The sequence below is a fragment of the Bufo gargarizans genome, chromosome 8 (assembly GCF_014858855.1).
Source record: "Bufo gargarizans isolate SCDJY-AF-19 chromosome 8, ASM1485885v1, whole genome shotgun sequence".
NCBI classification, from domain to species: domain Eukaryota; kingdom Metazoa; phylum Chordata; class Amphibia; order Anura; family Bufonidae; genus Bufo; species Bufo gargarizans.
Window position 1 is genome coordinate 133,869,045 of NC_058087.1, and position 17,774 is coordinate 133,886,818.

The 17,774-nt window shown below is 43.6% G+C and overlaps 1 protein-coding gene across 1 annotated transcript in view; it reads right to left on the reverse strand.

Annotated features, from left to right (window-relative positions):
* Positions 1-240: 240 nt before the first annotated feature.
* The window catches only part of C8H16orf89 (chromosome 8 C16orf89 homolog), an 88,122-nt gene continuing 70,588 nt past the window's right edge, over positions 241-17,774 (reverse strand). The window contains exons 4-6 of the mRNA XM_044304871.1: positions 5,867-5,971; positions 3,930-4,010; positions 241-360 (exon numbers count right to left, since the gene is read on the reverse strand). Coding sequence (XP_044160806.1) covers positions 284-360; positions 3,930-4,010; positions 5,867-5,971 — 263 coding nt within the window. The 3' untranslated portion in view covers positions 241-283. The remainder of the gene's footprint in view (positions 361-3,929; positions 4,011-5,866; positions 5,972-17,774) is intronic.

Below are 17,774 nucleotides of genomic sequence, written 5' to 3' on the forward strand. Positions count from 1 at the left end.
AAGAAAATACCTTTTCAGTTCAGTTATGAATCATTCCTTTGGTAAATAGTAAGGACATTAGATATAACCCTTCTACTATTATGTATGTGTTTATTTTTCTGCATATTCTACATGCAGTATGTACAGCTTTCTGACAAATAAAAGGAAATTAAGTTGTCAATAATGTACCCTGCATAAAGTAGGTTCTAGTAGTATACTAAATAATTCCTGCAGTATGCAATAAAACAAACTTTTTAGCATTTTTATTTGAGTACATTACTTTACATTGTTTTATTACAATAAGTCACATGAATGTAAAGAAATACAGAAACCCCCCGAGGGCTCCTACTGCCACTGCTGTCTTGTGGCTCAGGCATACATCTGTGGGCAAACAGAAAATGTATTAGTACGTTATAGAAAAAAAATGCAATAATTACCAGTGGCACAAATACAGTACATAAATGAATAAACTAGGCGGTGACTAAAGATGAGATTCATTTACAACTTCCCAAAACTTTGGCTTTTGCGATTCGATTCGGGTGAACGGCTCAAAATTGCATTTGCCATTTTACAGATCAAAAGTCAAAAGATCAAGACATCTGCACCAAAAAGGGATAATTTTTGGACTTTTACTTTTAAAAACATACAGAATCTGACACTGCTACCCATGCATTTACCCATAGCCAAGTACTGTTTGTCACTGTGACATTACTAATGTTGTCTTTGAGTTAAAGTGCCTGAAAAGAATTGGATACACTTCTGCCCCAGATACATGACTTTTCAGGGCAATCTGAGCACTTTTAATTTGGATCATCAAATGTATCTGTACCATGTAGAATAATGTTCACATACATAGGTTACTTGTTTTGAGCAGTTGTTTGCTGAGAGCTTTATGGAGGCACACAAAGTACCAATGTGCCTGTATTAGGGAACTGTAGGCACTCGGTGCATCTCCATATGGTACCTCCATGAGGTATAAGAGCTCATTCACATGAATGAATCCATATTTTTTATATACAAATAGATCCATGAAAAACTGATAGCAAACGTATGTGTTCCATCAGATTTTTTTCAATAAATTGGCAAGTCTGATCTGCAAACATGGGTCAGAATATGACTCACTTTCAGTTTCCTCCCTGGATGCACTTCCGCAATCTGGCATGACATTGTCACTGAGCGTCAGGCAAAAGTACAGTTAAAGCCATACCGGGTACCTGAGGCTCGCAAGCCATCGCTGAGGAAGTGCAGCTAATGCTGCGGCTAGACGTCATCGAGGAGTCAAAAAGTGAATGGGCCAGTCCAATAGTCTTAATACCCAAGCCAGACGGGACGTTACGATTCTGTAGCTACTTCCGCAATCTTAAAGGGGTATTATCATCTTAATGATCACTGTTAAATCTGTTAATGATTTAACAGTGATCATTTTTCTAAATATATTTTATTAACAAATCCCCACCCCTTAGAAAAAAAATAAACCTATACTTACCTGACTGTTGTCTTCCGTCTCCCCTGGTTACGGCCACCGCTCTTCTCAGGAATCGCGGTGGCCGCGTGTGCGCAGACGACTTTTCTTTTCTTCTCCCGGCTGGCCGCGCGCTGTACTGAATGCGCACACCGAGTCCGCGCATGTGCCCTGGTGACTTCTTCCTGGCCAGTATACTATACTGGCCAGGAAGAAGTCACCAGGGCGCATGCGCGGACTCGGCCGGGAGAAGACAGCAATGAAGATGGAGCCCGCCCCCTGCCGAGTGCCGAAACCAGGAAGTGGAAGGCGCACCGGGACCAGGTAAGTATGAAATAGCCTGTGGAGAAAACCCCTTTAATGAGGTTTCCAAGTTTGACGCGTATCCCATGCCCCAAGCGGATGAGCTTATTGAGAAGTTAGGTCAAACCCGGTATTTCTCTGTTTTGGACCTCACCAAAGGGTACTGGCAGGTACCCTTGACGGAGGCTACCAAGGAGAAAATGGCTTTCATCACACCAGAGGGGCTGTATCAGTATAAGCTATTCCCCTTTGGTCTACATGGCAGTCCCACCACGTTTTAAAGGCTAATGGACATTGTACTCCATCCATATCATCAGTATGCTTCTGTGTACCTAGACAATATTGTTATCCATAGTACCGACTGGGAAAGTCACCTACCTAAGATACAAGCTGTGGTGGACTCCCTTAGGAAGGCTGGCTTGACTGCTAACCCAAAAAAGTGTGTGATAGGGTTAGAAGAGTCTAAATATCTTGGGTATGTCATTGGGCACGGAGTCATCAAATCCCAAGTAAACAAAATGGAGGCAATACGGAATTGGCTCCGACCTGTCACCTCTAGGCAAGTAAAGTCATTCCTGGGGATGGTGGGCTATTACATTAGGTTCATCCCGCACTTTGCTTTGATAGCCGCGTCATTGAAAGGACTTTTGAAGGGACATAAGTCTATGATTGTTTGCTGGGATGATCAGGCAGAAGAGGCATTCTCCGCTTTGAAGTCAGCTGTCACGGATAGTGTTGCAGAAAAATAGAAGACACAAATGAAGAGCCGACTGACTTGATCCAAAACTAAGGAACAAAAGGGTAAGCCCTGTAACAGCCCTAGCACTCTCCCTTACTGCTCAGCCTATGCAAAAATCTCTATGGGAGATAATTGCATACCCTCGTTCCTCGACTGTATGACACCTGAACACCCTATAATAGTGAGGGGACATGACCACCGGCTCCCTACACTTAATACTGATGGAGTCAGGGTCACCTAGGATCAAGACCACAGGAAAACAAAAATAAAGGAACAGACTTATCTTGTGGATGCAGCAGTAGCAGCTTCTAGCATCAGCACAGTCCAGGAAGTTGTATAAACCGCAAAGTGATGCAGTATGGGAGGGGATTTAAAGGGATGCAATTAGTGCAACTAGATGACAGCTGAGAGAGGGAAACGAGATGACAAAATGAAAGCAAAAGAAAAGAACCTCAAGCAGGAGGTTCTGAAGAACGTCTGTCAGAGCTTCTCAGATGTCTGGCGGTGACATCGGCCCTATGTGGGTCCCCGGTTTTGGTGACGTACCGACTTCAAGCGGGATTTTATAGTATAGACGGATGCTTCCGAGGTGGACCTCCGTGCTGTACTGTCCCAGGAAGTCAACGGGGAGGAGCATCCCGTTGTCTTCCTCAGCTGTAAGCTCACCCCAGCCAAGACCAGGTACAGTACAGTGGAGAGAGTGCCTGGCTATGAAGTGGCTCTCAGGTGGATGATCCAGGCCAAAGACAGAAATGCCTGGGTCACTTGATGGTTCCTGTCCCTACAGAACTTTAAATCTACAGTGGAACACAGGGCAGGCCAGTTACATGGAAACGCTGAATGCCCTGTCCTGAGTACATTGTCTGGTGAGTGTTCACCCCCTCAGGGTTGAACAAAGGGGGAGGGGTATGTGACACAGTGAAGGGTATGGTCTGGGAGGACAGGCATTTTCCTCCCAGTGTGTGCTACTGGGCTGATTTGCAGCTAGGTGTGGTCAAACACCGGTCTGGGTTTTGAAACACCTAGCTGTCCTTAAAAGACAGCTGGGCTCAGCAGCAAGTGTCTCTGTTTTGGGATCTGAGGCATGGTGCTGCGCTAGAGGGCTGAGAGCCGCATGCGAAGAAACAGGCCCCCTAAAGCCTGCTTTGGACCGCTGGAAAAACCTGCTAACAAGGTGACTATTTCGTTCTTTGGACTTTGCTTTGTGTGAACGAACACTAAGACTGAAAAATGTTTTGTTTTTGCCTTGTGTGTGAATAAACACTGAAGTTTTGTTTTACAAACAGTTTTTTTGCCTCTGTTTTGCGTCCGCTTACCCTGCCTACCAGAGCGAATTCCCACAGGAGCCATATTATATGTTTATGGGGCAAAAAAATAAGGCAAACTGTTAAAGACTACAGTAGGAGATTATGATAATAATGAATATATATTTTTTCTTCAACTTACCTAAAAACATTCTCTCTCTTCTTTTTACCCTTTTTGGAAAGGGATTCTCATTGGCAGCATTCTCTGAATCTAACTCATGTCCTAGGATGAATTTTGAATGACATTACATGGAAACCTTGATTTACTGTAGCCATTTATGTGTTTAGTGCTCTTTACTCTGGGTCATGAAAGCAGAATTATTTTCAGTGCAAGGGTTACAGAACACAGACAGACATTTGTAATAGTTTAACTGCAATCTGACCAAACAAAGGAAGAAAAACTAATGGAGAAAACATGCATTCCAGGTGCTAAGCAGCAATGATCAATCCAAAAGCAAGACGTCTAACAGTCTGCAAGGTCAAAAGGGAACCCAAGAAAAACTCTAAGCAGCTAAGGCCTTTCTCACATTAGCTAATGTTAATCTTCATGAGTCCACCATTAGGAGAACACAAAACACAAATGGTGTGCATAGCAGAAGAACATTGCTGCCCATCTGCAGATTGCCAATTATCACTGGAACATGCCAGAAGGCTATTGAAACAATGTGTTGTGGATGGATTGGACCAAAATAGAACTTTTTGGTATAAGTGAGAAGCATTATGTTTCAAAAAAGAAAAACACTTATTTCCAGCATATAAATGTTGTCATCCTATCTATAAATTGTGGTGGCATCATGGTTTGGGCCACTTTTGCTACATCTGGCCCACGACAACTTGCCATAATTGATGGAACGATGATTTATAAATTATACCAACAGATTCTGAAGGAAAATGTCAGGACATCTGTCTGTGAGCTGAATCTCAAAAAAGCAACAAGACGATGACCCTAAGCACAAAAGTCATTCTACCAAAGAATGGTTAAAGAACAATAAAGTTAAAGTGTTGGAATAGCCAAGTCAAAGTCCTGACTCTAATCCAATATAATGCCTCATTCACGCGTCAGTGTTTTTGTCAGTGATTTCCATCAGTGATTGTGAGCCAAAACCAGGTGCAGTTCTAAACACAGAAGAGGTGCAGATCTTTCCCTTATACCTTATGTTTATTGGAAGCTTCAATACTGGTTTTGGCTCACAATCACTGATGGAAATCGCTGACCAAAACACTGACGTGTGAATGATGCTTAAAAGTTGAAGTATCTGAAGCGAGCACTTAATGGAAGAAAACTCACCAACATAACAGAGCTGAAGATGTTTTGTACTGAGGAATGGGCTTAAATTCCTCCAAGCTGATGTACAGGACTAATCAACAATTACCAGAAATGTTTAAATACAGTTATTGCTGCACAAGGGGTTCACACCAGATACTGAAAGCAAAAGTTCACATACTTTTACCACCTACAGACATTTGATGATTTTCCTTAACAAATAAATGACTATGTCTAATATTTTTGACTTTGGTTATCTTTATCTACTTTTAGAACATGTGTGAATCTAAGGTTAAGGTCAAATTTCTGCAGAAATCTAGAAAATTCTGAAGGGTTCACAAACTTTCAAGCACCAATGTATATAATATAATGAATTATGATGAGAGCTTTGTGTAATATCATGACAGTTGCTGTAATCCATTCTGAAACCCATGAATATGCTGAGTTACTTTTGTAAAAATGACTCTTTTAAGTGTTCCTGGCCATTTACAATGATGGCAGGTGTTTGCATCTACGCCAAACTATTTAAATGAGGAGACTGGATCTCTTAATTGGTTTATATGTGACACTGACTTATAATCAAAAATATAATTATAGAGGATTCTGGTTAAATTGTAATAATGATCAATTCCAAATAACTCAGTGATTATACATTTTCTCTACAAATTAGCTGAAAATAATCCTGCTTCAAGAGAAATTTTCTGTAATAAAAAATAATTGTTACTGGAACCGAATTGCTGCTCTGAGTAACATAATGAAACCTATAGATGAACTATCTGTATGCAGAGAGCTGAAATGGCGACTATAAATCTCACCTGTCTCACTGAAACATCCAAGGATCGGATCTTGCCAGCTGATAATTTTATTCATCCATTCTAGTTTGTAAAAATCTGAATATCCACATAAACCACATAGCATTACTGCAAGAAAAACAAGAAGACTGTCTGAAAGCATAGAAAATATCTGCAGGCAAGTGATTTCTGAAAAAATAAAATAGACATATATTAGCTCCCGATATCCCCATAATTTTATGCATGAAGGAAAACTGAATAAAAAAGGGGCCATTGTGTCTTCTGATGTAACCAATATTCAGTTTTTTGCGGAAAGATTTCAGATTACATTTACTAGTCTATAATTTGACTTAAAATGTTCCAAAATGTGCCTACTGTATATATCCAAAGCCAGTTTTAGGGCTATATGGGATAGGTGAGAGGTAGGGAGGGCAGCAGCAGTCAGCCTGGAGGGCATCTCCACAATTCAGTAAATAGAAGACGGGGAGAGCTGCTAATGCAAAAATGAGCCACTTCAGGGTTATTTTTCTAATAAAAATTTGCAATTTCAGCAATTAAAGCATATTACTAGTGTTGGGCATGCTCTGCCGAACACTTATTTTACTCGAGCCTCCTCACATGTTTGTTGGCTACTACACAGCCAATAAACGTGCACGGGGGTACTGGCATTCACTGTAATAGTCGGCCGGAACTCATCATCGGATGCTATATTGCACCTGATGACACGTGTTCGGCTCAGTCTTAGGCTCCATTCACACGTCCGTGATGTGTTGCAACACACCAGCCCGGCTCCCCCATAGAAATGCCTATTCTTGTCCGCAAGCTGGGACAAGAATAGGACATGTTCTATCTTTAGCGAAGATCGGGGCCGCGCTCCGCGATTGCGGATGCAGACAGCACACTGTGTGCTGTCCGCATCCATTCCGTCCCCATAGAGAATGAATGGGTCCGCACCCGTTCCGCAAAATTGCGGAACGGATGCAGAACCATTTTGCGGACGTGTGAATGGAGCCTTAGTCAGGGAGAGCTGTGCTGAGGAAGGGACAGATAGTGTAGGGAGTGAAATAGTAATATTTTTGTGAAAAAACTTGTTAGAGACCCAAAAGTCCTTAAAAGGACTATTGTTGTATCTGGCAGCAATATAATTATTAGTGCAACCTGTGCTAAATTGCGTGGAATTGTTAGTGCTGCTTCTGATAGGGACGCAACCTCTGCTACATCTTTTATTTTACATTTACGCATCTTAAATATCTGTGACATTCAGCGCAATTGTTTGGAGCTGGTGACAGCGACATTACCAGCACTACATCTCCTGTATAATGTTTGCACATCCTAAATATCAGTGACATTAATTGAGGGTAATTTTTTTTTTGCCGCTGGTGACAGAGACATTACTTGCGCTATACCTCCTGTATAACGTTTGCGCATCCTAAAATTATCTGTGACATTCAGTGTACTTTTTTCAAAGACGCTGCAGGTAGCGACATTATCTGTGCTACATCTCCTGTTTAACGTGTGCACATCCTAAATATCTGTGACATTCTGCACTTCATTTGCTCATACACAAAACCTGCGCTACTGTACGTGTGACATACTTGGAAGCATGTATACCATTTAATATGTGCAAGGTGAGCAGTAAAGGACGGAGAAGTGGCCATGCTGCTAAAGGTGCACGCAGAGGCCATGGCCCTGGGCGCGGTAAAACAGTGCCTGCTGCCAGAGCACTAAAAAACACACTCATCCACAATACCTACAGGGTGGGCCATTTTTATGGATACACCTTAATAAAATGGGAATGGTTGGTGATATTAACTTCCTGTTTGTGGCACATTAGTATATGTGAGGGGGTAAACTTTTCAAGATGGGTGGTGACCATGGTGGACATTTTGAATCCAACTTTAGTTTTTTCAGTAGGAAGAGGGTCATGTGACACATCAAACTTATTGGGAATTTCACGAGAAAAACAATGATGTGCTTGATTTTAACGTAACTTTATTCTTTCATGAGTCATTTACAAGTTTCTGACCACTTATAAAATGTGTTCAATTTGCTGCCCATTGTGTTGGATTGTCAATGTATAACCCTCTTCTCCCACTCTTCACACACTGATAGCAACACCGCAGGAGAAATGCTAGCACAGGCTTCCAGTATCCGTAGTTTCAGGTGCTGCACATCTCGTATCTTCACAGCATAGACAATTGCCTTCAGATCACCCCAAAGATAAAAGTCTAAGGGGGTCAGATCGGGAGACCTTGGGGGCCATTCAAGTGGCCCACGACTACCAATCCACTTTCCAGGAAACTGTTCATCTAGGAATGCTCGGATCTGACACCCATAATGTGGTGGTGCACCATCTTGCTGGAAAAACTCAGGGAACGTGCCAGCTTCAGTGCATAAAGAGCACACATCATCAGTGTGTGAAGAATGGGAGAAGAGGGTTGCATTGACAATCCAACACAATGGGTAGCACATTGAACACATTTTATAAATGGTCAGAAACTTGTAAATAACTCATGAAAGAATAAAGTTACGTTAAAACCAAAAGTTGGATTCAAAATGTCCGACTTCAAAATGGCCGCCATAGTCACACCACCCATCTTAAAAAAAGTTTCCCCCCTCACATATACTAATGTGCCACAAACAAGAAGTTAATATCACCAACCAGTCCTATTTTATTAAGGTGTATCCATATAAATGGCCCACCCTGTAGTTTTATGTCCCAGTTTGCAGGGCGGCGCAGGACACCACTCTCGAAGTCAGACCAGTGCGACCAGGTGGTCAGTTGGATTGTAGCAGATAATGCTTCCAGGCGATTAGGAACCACCCTGTCTTTCTCAAAGTCCAGTCTCAGTAGCCAAGAGTCTGGTCAACAGAATCCTCACCCTGTTACTCCTTCCTCCCACCATGGAGAATCTTGGCAAACAAATGATCGCACACTCGGATATTCAGAGGAGCTCTTTTCATCGCCATTCCTTGATTGGGGCTTCTCGACAAGCTCGCTTGAAAAGGGACATGAGAAGATATTGTGCCCTGATTCCCAAACTCTTGAGCATCCACAGTCACAAGAAGATGACGGTGGGGAATGGCAATTCGGGTTTCACGAGGTGGATCATGATGATGAGACATAGTTGCCAATATGTCAACCACAATTAGTGTCTCAAGAGGTTCATGATGAGGATCATAAACAGTTGTCAATAACTGAGGTTGTTGTTAGGTCAACAAGTCAGGAGGATAACCAGAGTGAGGAAGTGGAAGAGGAGGTGGTGGATGATGAAGTCACTGACCCAAACTGGGAAGGTGGCAAGCCGAGCGAGGACAGCAGTACAGAGGGGGAGGGATCCGCAGCACCGCAATAGGCTAGAAGAGGCAGTGGGGTGGCAAAAGAGAGAAGGCGTGCCACAACAAACAAGCCTGCAACTGTTCCCTGGAGCACCCTCTTGTGGCAATCTCCCTTCCCAAGGTGTAGGTGTTCCGCAGTCTGGCGCTTTTTGGTGAAAGTGCGGACGATAAGAGAATTGTCATTTGCAACCTTTGCCATACCAAAATGAGGAGGGGCGTGAACACTAGCAACCTCACCACCACCAGCATGATCCGCCACATGGCATCAAAGCACCTTAACAGGTGGGCCGAACGCCTGGGTCCACAATCAGTGCCTGCGGGTCACACCACTAACTCCTCTGTGTTACATGCTGACCAATCCCCTGTCCAAGACACAGTCCCAGATGCCTCCTGCCATGCACCTGGACCTTCACAAGCATCATCAGCTAGCACATCCACTTGTGTGTCCCAGCGCAGCATACAAATGTCTATACCCCAGGCCTTTAAACAAAAGTGCAAATACCCAGCCACCCACCCACAGGCCATAGCACTAAAAGTGCACCTTTCCAAATTGCTGGCCCTGGAAATGTTGCCATTTAGGCTTGTGGACACTGAGGCTTTCCGCAGCATGATGGCGGTGGCCGTCCCTCGTTACTCTGTCCCCAGCCAATATTTTTCACGGTGTGCAGTTCCAGCCTTACACCAGCATGTGTCCCGTAACATCACCGGTGCCCTGACCAAAGCAGTTATTATGAAGGTCCACTTAACGGATGACACATGGACAAGTACTTTTGGCCAGGGACGCAAAATTTCCCTGACACACACTGGGTGAACGTTGTGGAGGCTGGGAGCGAGTCGTACCCTGGGATAGCACAGGTGCTACTGATGCCAAGGATTGCTTGCCCTACTTCCATCAGGGTTTCCGCCACCACCTACGTTAGTGGCTGCAACCCCCCTTCTCCTCCTCCGCCTCCACTTCCACTTCTGAATTATCATCTTGCAGCACCAGTTATCCATCAGTCAGTAGCTGCAAGCAGTGTAGCACTGCAGTGGGGAAGCGGCAATAGGCAAACTTAAACTGATCTGCTTTGGTGACAAACAACACACCGTCGCAGAGCTGTGGCAGGGGATAAGGGACCAGACAAAGCTGTGGCTCTCACCACTCAACCTACAACCAGGCATGGTTGTGTCTGATAATGGCCGTAACTTGGTGGCGGCTTTGGAGCTCGGCAAGCTCACACACATACCATGCCTAGCCCACGTGTTCAACCTAGTGGTTTAGTGGTTTCTCTAAACCTACCCCAATTTTCCTGAGCTACTGGTGAAGGTGCACCGTGTGTGTCTCCATTTCTGAAAGTTATCGACAGCTTCCGTCGCTCTGGCAACGCTGCAGCAGTGCTTGCAATTGCCAGCTCATCTACTGTTGTGCGATGTGAGCACACACTGGAACTACACATTCCACATGTTGGCCACGCATTGTGAACAGCAGAGGGAAGTTGTGGAATACCAGCTGAAACATGGTCGTTGCCTTTCCAGTCAGCTTCTGCTCTTCACAAGCGATGAGTGGGCATTGATGTCTGACCTCTGTTAGGTTTTACGCAACTTTGATGAATCAACACAGATGTGAGCGGCGATAACGCTAATATCAGCGTAACCATCCCACTTCTGTGTCTACTCAAACGCTCGCTGCTCACAATTAAGGTGGACATTTTGCATGTGGAAGAGTTGAAAATGGGGGAAGACAGTACACAGGGTGATAGCCAGACCATCCTCAGTTCGTCTTCATGATAATGAGGAGGAGGACCTCTACAGAGGGTAGTACCCATGGAAGTTTTATTCCATCTGTTCAGTGTGGATGGGTAGAAGAGGAGTAAGAGGATGAGAAGATTGGGAGTCATCCTCCTGATGAGGACAGCAAAGTCTTGTCTGTTGGGACTCTGGCACACATGGCTGACTTTATGTTGTGCTGCCTTTCCCGTGACCCTTGCATTTTACGCATTTTGGCCAACACCGATTACTGGTTTCTCACCCTTCTTGATCCCCGCTACAAAGAGAACTCCTCATCTCTCATTCCTGTGGTGGAGAGAACGAGCAAAATGGTGCAATACCAGAAGGTGTCACGACCATGGTCATGGCCGTGACTCCTGGAACCGCAAGCAGTTGCCTGCGGTCTTGTCTTGTGGTCAATCACAAGTGAGGGCTGAAGTATGTTGCCTCACGTGTGGTTGCCGCTGGCAACATGTTGTATTGGCAGTATAGCAGCCACTATTGCTAGGCAGCTTGCTGTCAGGTGCATGCGGTTGCACTTGGCAACCTGTCTTTGTAGTTGTGCCTTTTATCTGTTTGGTGTAAACAGGGTTTATGTGTATGTGTGTGCACTTCCCCTTTAAGTGGCTTCACTACCCTGTCTGGCGTTGGAAGGGTTAATCCCCTTTCCACTGTGTGTCTGTGTGGGTGTGGCTACTTGAGCTATTTAGCCTCTGCTGAGATCTGAAGCTGAGGGGTACTCCAGCCTTGTTGTAAGCTGGAGTCATCCTCCTGGTCTCTTATACCATCTGCCAGTGAGGGCCACCCTTGTGGCCATAAAAGTTATGCGTGATGTTTATTTTATGTTCTTGTGATGTCTTATCTTACTGCAGCTATGGATCTGGGTTCCTGTGTGTTTATGTGTGTGTGCTGTGTCCTTTTATGTTTGGTATGGACATTCAGCATGTGAGCACGGGATCCAGTCAGTGTGTCTGTGGCAGGTAGGTGTGGAAGTGGTTTCACTCACCTGCCATATCCATAGGCTTTTATGTTTCCCCTTCCTTGCAGTTTGTCCAGTTTAGACTCCTGTTCCTCCGTGTCTAGGAGGAACAGGTTGTCTTACCCAGCTCCTAGCTCAGGGATCTGCTGAGGGCTAGTAGGGACCCGAGGTTCCTGAGTATGAGCCCTCCTACCATCTGTTCGGCTCATACAGTTAGGAGTCAGGGTCAGAGTTAGGGACGCTGTAGGAGGTAACCTGCTCCCTAATTCTGTTGTCCTGGCCAAGCAGCTTCCACATAGGTTTAAAATCGCACGGCTGAGGGTTTCCCCCATCCGCAGTTGTGACAGAAGTTCCTTTTGGAAAATTGCTCCAAAAATTTCCAGCTGACAATGCTGGCAGCAGAGTACGCAATTCCTTGGCCAACTGAGGAGGGGATATGAGGGGAACACACAGCAGTTCCAACAGAGGCAAGGCAACAATCTCCAAGGTCTGGGACAGTTTTATAATACCCCACCAGCACCCTCAATCTTATGCGCGGCCTAGTGTCACAAGGAAGGAAAAATTTTGGAAGATAGTGAAGGAGTGTCATGAGCAAGGACCGCAAATTGCCTATGGTCTGAAACACGTAACAGAACTTAAACTGTCATTTGAAGATTTTTAACTGCTAATAAAGCTATGATTATTCGCTATCTTGGAGCTGGATTTTTCTTAAATTTTCAGCTACACAATTATTGCATCCAGGTGCGCTATCCAGGCTCACATAGTGGAGGGGAAGGTGAGACCTGCCTTATGCTTCCACAGTGAAGGAGTACGTAGCAGACTGTGTCAGCGTCCTCAATGATCCCTCTGTGCCTTACAACTATTGGGTGTCCAAGCTGAACACGTGGCACAAACTAGCACTCTACGCCTTGGAGGTGCTGGCCTGCCCTGCCACCAGCGTTTTGTCAGAGCTTGTATTTAGTGCTGCTGGGGGTATAATAACTGATAAATGCATCTGCGTGTCATCTGAAAATGCTGACCGGTTGACTCTTATAAAAATGAACAAGGCCTGGATTGCCCCTGACTTCTCTACTCCACCAGAGGAAAGATGCTGAACTTAAAGGCACTCTAAATGTGTCTTTTAAAGTGTACTGAATACACTGTATTCCCAAGCACCCCCTCCACCACTAAAGAGGGTACATGGTTTAATCTCCGTTTTTTCATCCTCCTCCTTCATCATATCAACATGCCTATTAGGCTGCCCTCGCTCCTAACGTTTTAGAGGGTCACCAGCAGTCCCTTGCCCATAATGTTTTTGCGGGTCACCAGCAGGCCATCGCCCATAATGTTTTAGAGGGTCACCAGGAGGCCCTTGTTCATAATATTTTAGAGGGTCACCACAAGCCCTCACCCCTAATGTTTTAGATGACCAGATCAGCAGCAGGCTCTCGCCCCTAATGTTTTAGAGGGTCATCTCAGCAGCAGATCCTCGCCCCTAATGTTTTAGAAAGTCAGATCAGCAGCAGGCACTCGCCCCTAAGGTTTTAGATGGTCAGATCAGCAGGCCCTTGCTGCAATAGTTTTTGAGGGTCACCAGCAGGCCATCAATCATAATTTTTAAGGGTGTGTAGGATGCCCTTCTTTATGTGTAATAAAGGGTGTATTGTAGTGCCGGTTCCTTGTAATTTTTGGCAGCCCTTTAACTTAGTGCAGGGGTGGCTAACCTGAGGCTCTCCAACTGTTGCAAAACTACAACTCTCATCATGCCAGGACAGTGTACAGCTATCAGCCTACAGCAGGGCATGGTGGGAGTTGTAGTTTTACAACAGCTGGAGAACCACAGGTTGGCCATGCCTGACTTATTGCATAGGCTTTATGAGTGTAGGAGTCCCACTATCTGAACAATTGTACCACAATGTGAATGAGACCCTCCTTTATGTGATATACAGGTTGTATCGGAGTGCTTCTTCCTTGTAATTTTTGGCAGCACTTTATATACAAGTAAATATACAGGAAAGAATGTTTCCTAACAATTTTTCCTCTAAAATCGATTTTATCTTTGGTTTTGTGCGTATTATTGTCAGTCTGTAAAAGTTGCGTACCACTCGGACAACATAGTTCCCAGCAGTGACCTGGGAGTCCAAGATGCATCTAGACATCCTCTCCATGCTGTTCCTGAACCATTTCAGTGGTGTTTCCATCAATTTCTGAACTTTTTCTGTGAACCAGACACCCTCCCCTCATCAGAGCAGGGACTGCCTGGTTTAATGCTCTGTTTCTCCCATTGACTTCCATTGTGCTCAGGTGCTCTGTAGAGCACCCGAGTATCCCGAGTTTGGTTTTTGACCAACACTAGTCATTGCCACTGCCGCTAAACATTATAAAAATAAAAATGACAGTTACATTTGGCTGACAAGAGGAGATCTTTATCATGCTGGTTGAACTGCAAATGACACTGAGATTCAAAGAGCATCTTCCTGTTGGCTGCATATGACCTTGGATGTCAAATGGTCATCTATTTCACTGCCCATAACTGTGGCTAGACACCAAGTAATTTGCTTTCTGCTGTGGGAGACTAGTTTGATTTCTGCAAGCAACGTGGCTGTTGTAGGCAGGTATAAAATATTCAGGTGAATGGGTTAGAACTGTCTGTAGGAAAAAAGTAAAGTAGTATTACGGATAAAGTTATGGTTAGCTCTCTGTTTTGTAACTACAGTAGTCTGTTCCAGCAAAGAAACAGACTACTGGAGTGAACATACAATCCTGATGAAAAGTTTAAGACCACTTGAAAAATGACAAAAAATCATATTTAGCATGGCTGGATCTTAACAAGGTTCCAAGTAGAGCTTCAACATGCAAAAAGAAGAAATGGGAGTGAGACAAAACATTTTTGAGAATTCAATTTAATGAAAACAACGAATAAACTGAAACAGGCTGTTTTTCAGCTGATCAAACTTTTAGGACCACATGCCTTTTAAAAGGCCAAATCTGTGCAAAGATAAGGATTCATTGTCATTTTCTGTCAGGTAGTCACACGTTTTGATGGCAAAGTAAAAAAAATCTTCCTTTTTGAACATGGTCGGGTTGTTGAACTGCATAAGCAGAATCTCTAACAGCGCGCCATCGCTGCTGAGGTGGGAAGCAGTAAGACAGTCATTTGGAATTTCTTAAATGATCTTGAGGGTTATGGAGCAAAAAAGTCAAGTGGAAGACCCCAAAAAATTTCATCAGCACTGAGCCGCAGGATCCAATTGGCTGTCCGTCAAGACACTGGACGGTCCTCGACCCAAATTAAGGCCCTTACTGGTGCTGACTGCAGCCCCATAACCATCAGATGGCATCTGAGACTGAAGGGCTTCAAAAACAAAAAAACATCTTCAAAGATTTAGTCTCCTTGAATGCCACAGAACTGCTCGTTTGGACTTTGCAAGAGAGAACCAAACATGGGACATTCAAATGTGGAAGAAAGTTTTATTCTCTGATGAGAAATAATTTAACCTTGATGGTCCTGATGGTTTCCAACATTACTGGCAAGACAAGCAGATCCCACCTGAGATGTTTTCTGCGCGCCACAGTGGAGCGGACGCCATAATGGTCTAGGGTGCTTTTTCCTTCAGTGGAACAATGGAGCTTCAGGAAGTGCAGGGGCATCAAACGGCCGCTGGCTATGTCCAGATGTTGCAGAGAGCATTCCTCATGACTGAGGGCCCTCGTCTGTGTGGTAACGACTGGGTTTTTCAACAGGACAACACTACAGTACACAATGCCTGCAGGACAAGGGACTTCTTCCAGGAGAATAACATCACTCTTTTGGCCCATCCTGCGTGTTCCCCTGATCTAAATCCAATTGAGAACCTTTGGGGATGGATGGCAAGGGAAGTTTACAAAAATGGACACAGTTCAAGACAGTAGATGGCCTTGGTGCGGCCGATTTCACCACTTGAAGAAATGTTCCCACTTGTAAACGCTTGCATTAAGCATGCCGAAACAAATTTTTTAAGTGATAAACAATAACAGCGGAGCTACTCATTACCGAGTTCATGTTTGGCAGTTGGATCTCTGTTTTGGGGGGTTTAGTTTTTTTTTTTGGAGGTGTGGTCCTAAACTTTTGATCAGGTAAAAAAAACAGCCTGTTTCAGTTTATTCGTTGTTTTCATTAAATTGAATACTCAAAAAATGTTTTGTCTCCCTCCCATTTCTTCTTGTTGCATGTTGAAGTTCTACTTGGAACCTTGTTAAGATCCAGCCATGCTAAATATGATTTTTTACCATTTTTCAAGTGTTCTTAAACTTTTGATCAGGACTGTATCTGGCATAGCCCACTTTTTCCTCACACTTTAATGGGATCCGAGGATGATCAACAAGTTTCTGGCATAAGTTCTTGCCTTCTGAAAGAGAAATACTGCTGCATGCAGCAGTATTTCTCCAGTAGAAAGCTGGCATTCATGTAGGATACCTGCCAAAACCCATTATAGCAAATAGGAATTTGGCGGAGGCTGGAGGTGTCTTGCTATCCTGGATACAGTAAACCTAAAACAGTTTTCTGAATAGGGTTCCCTGAAACCTGGGCCCAGGTTCCCCTAGACACAGTAGCAGAAAAACCTGGCACTTTTATAGCATGGATGGCAACTTTATCAAAGATGTTTGAAAAAAACATGCAGCAAATCTCAATCAGAATCTAATAGGTAAGGATTACATTTTGGATTGTTTCACCAGTCCTTACACAAAGCTTCTATGAGGTAGTAATGGGAATCAAGGTTCCCAGTGAATGCGAAGAATATTCATTAGAGGAATATTGTTAAAAGGCAATTATACTTATTCCACATTTTACTACTACTATTTTCTTTCCAGAAACATACTGTAAACTCACTAGAACTTAAACATTATTAACAGGATGTGGAATAAAATCTAAAATACATGGTATACTTCAAAAATATTTTCAGCTCCATACAGAGACTAATATGGCCCGGCTGAATGATTCTTTTATCAGATGCCAAAATGTATGTCTATACAAGAAATCAAAAGACTCTTTTTATTTTAAGTCTGAGCTTTTAAGGATGCATGTTGTTTCGGATAATCTGTATTTCCATACAGTTCTGTTTGTACAATGCTTAGATAATACCATTTTTACTGTACTCAAAAGAAATTTTTTGATAATTGAGGCTCTCTACTGAATTGTATTTTTCTGCAAATCATAATAATTTATGTAAAGTAGTCGTAGTTTTGCTTCATACTTGTCTGTGATATATTTTCTAAATCTTAGTAAAATGGAACCCTGGAATTGTACTCGATGTCCTTGTCAAGGAGACCTTGAAGAACTTGTCACATTTACAGTAGTAAAAAGTTTCAATATCTTTCTAATGGAATTTTTTTAGGATTTCATTTAATTTAAAGAGACCATTCAAGCACATCTTCCTTCCAATAAAACAGTACAGTCACATGCATTGCATATTGTAAACCTTTTGTCCAAGTGAGATTCTAAAGATGAAAGAGAACTGCAAAAGGATACTGTAGATAAAAAAATAATAATACATAACCATAAATTGGAATAATAGAGAATAAAAGCATAACAAAGGCTCAAGTTTTTTCTCTTTAAAAGAAACAGCTATATGTCAGCTATGTCAGCTCCAGCAGACCCATAGAGTTGAGTAAAGTGGTGGTGTGCATCCTTCAAGCCCCTGTTACAGTGATCGATCACCCGCTGACCAGATGCTTATGCTCTATCCCAGGCATGCTCAACCTGCGGCCCTCCAGCTGTTCCAAAACTACAACTCCCAGCATGCCCGAACAGCCTACAGCTATCAGCCTACAGCAGGGCATTGTGGGAGTTGTAGTTTTACAACAGCTGGAGGGCCGCAGGTTGAGCATGCCTGCTCTATTCCTATTATC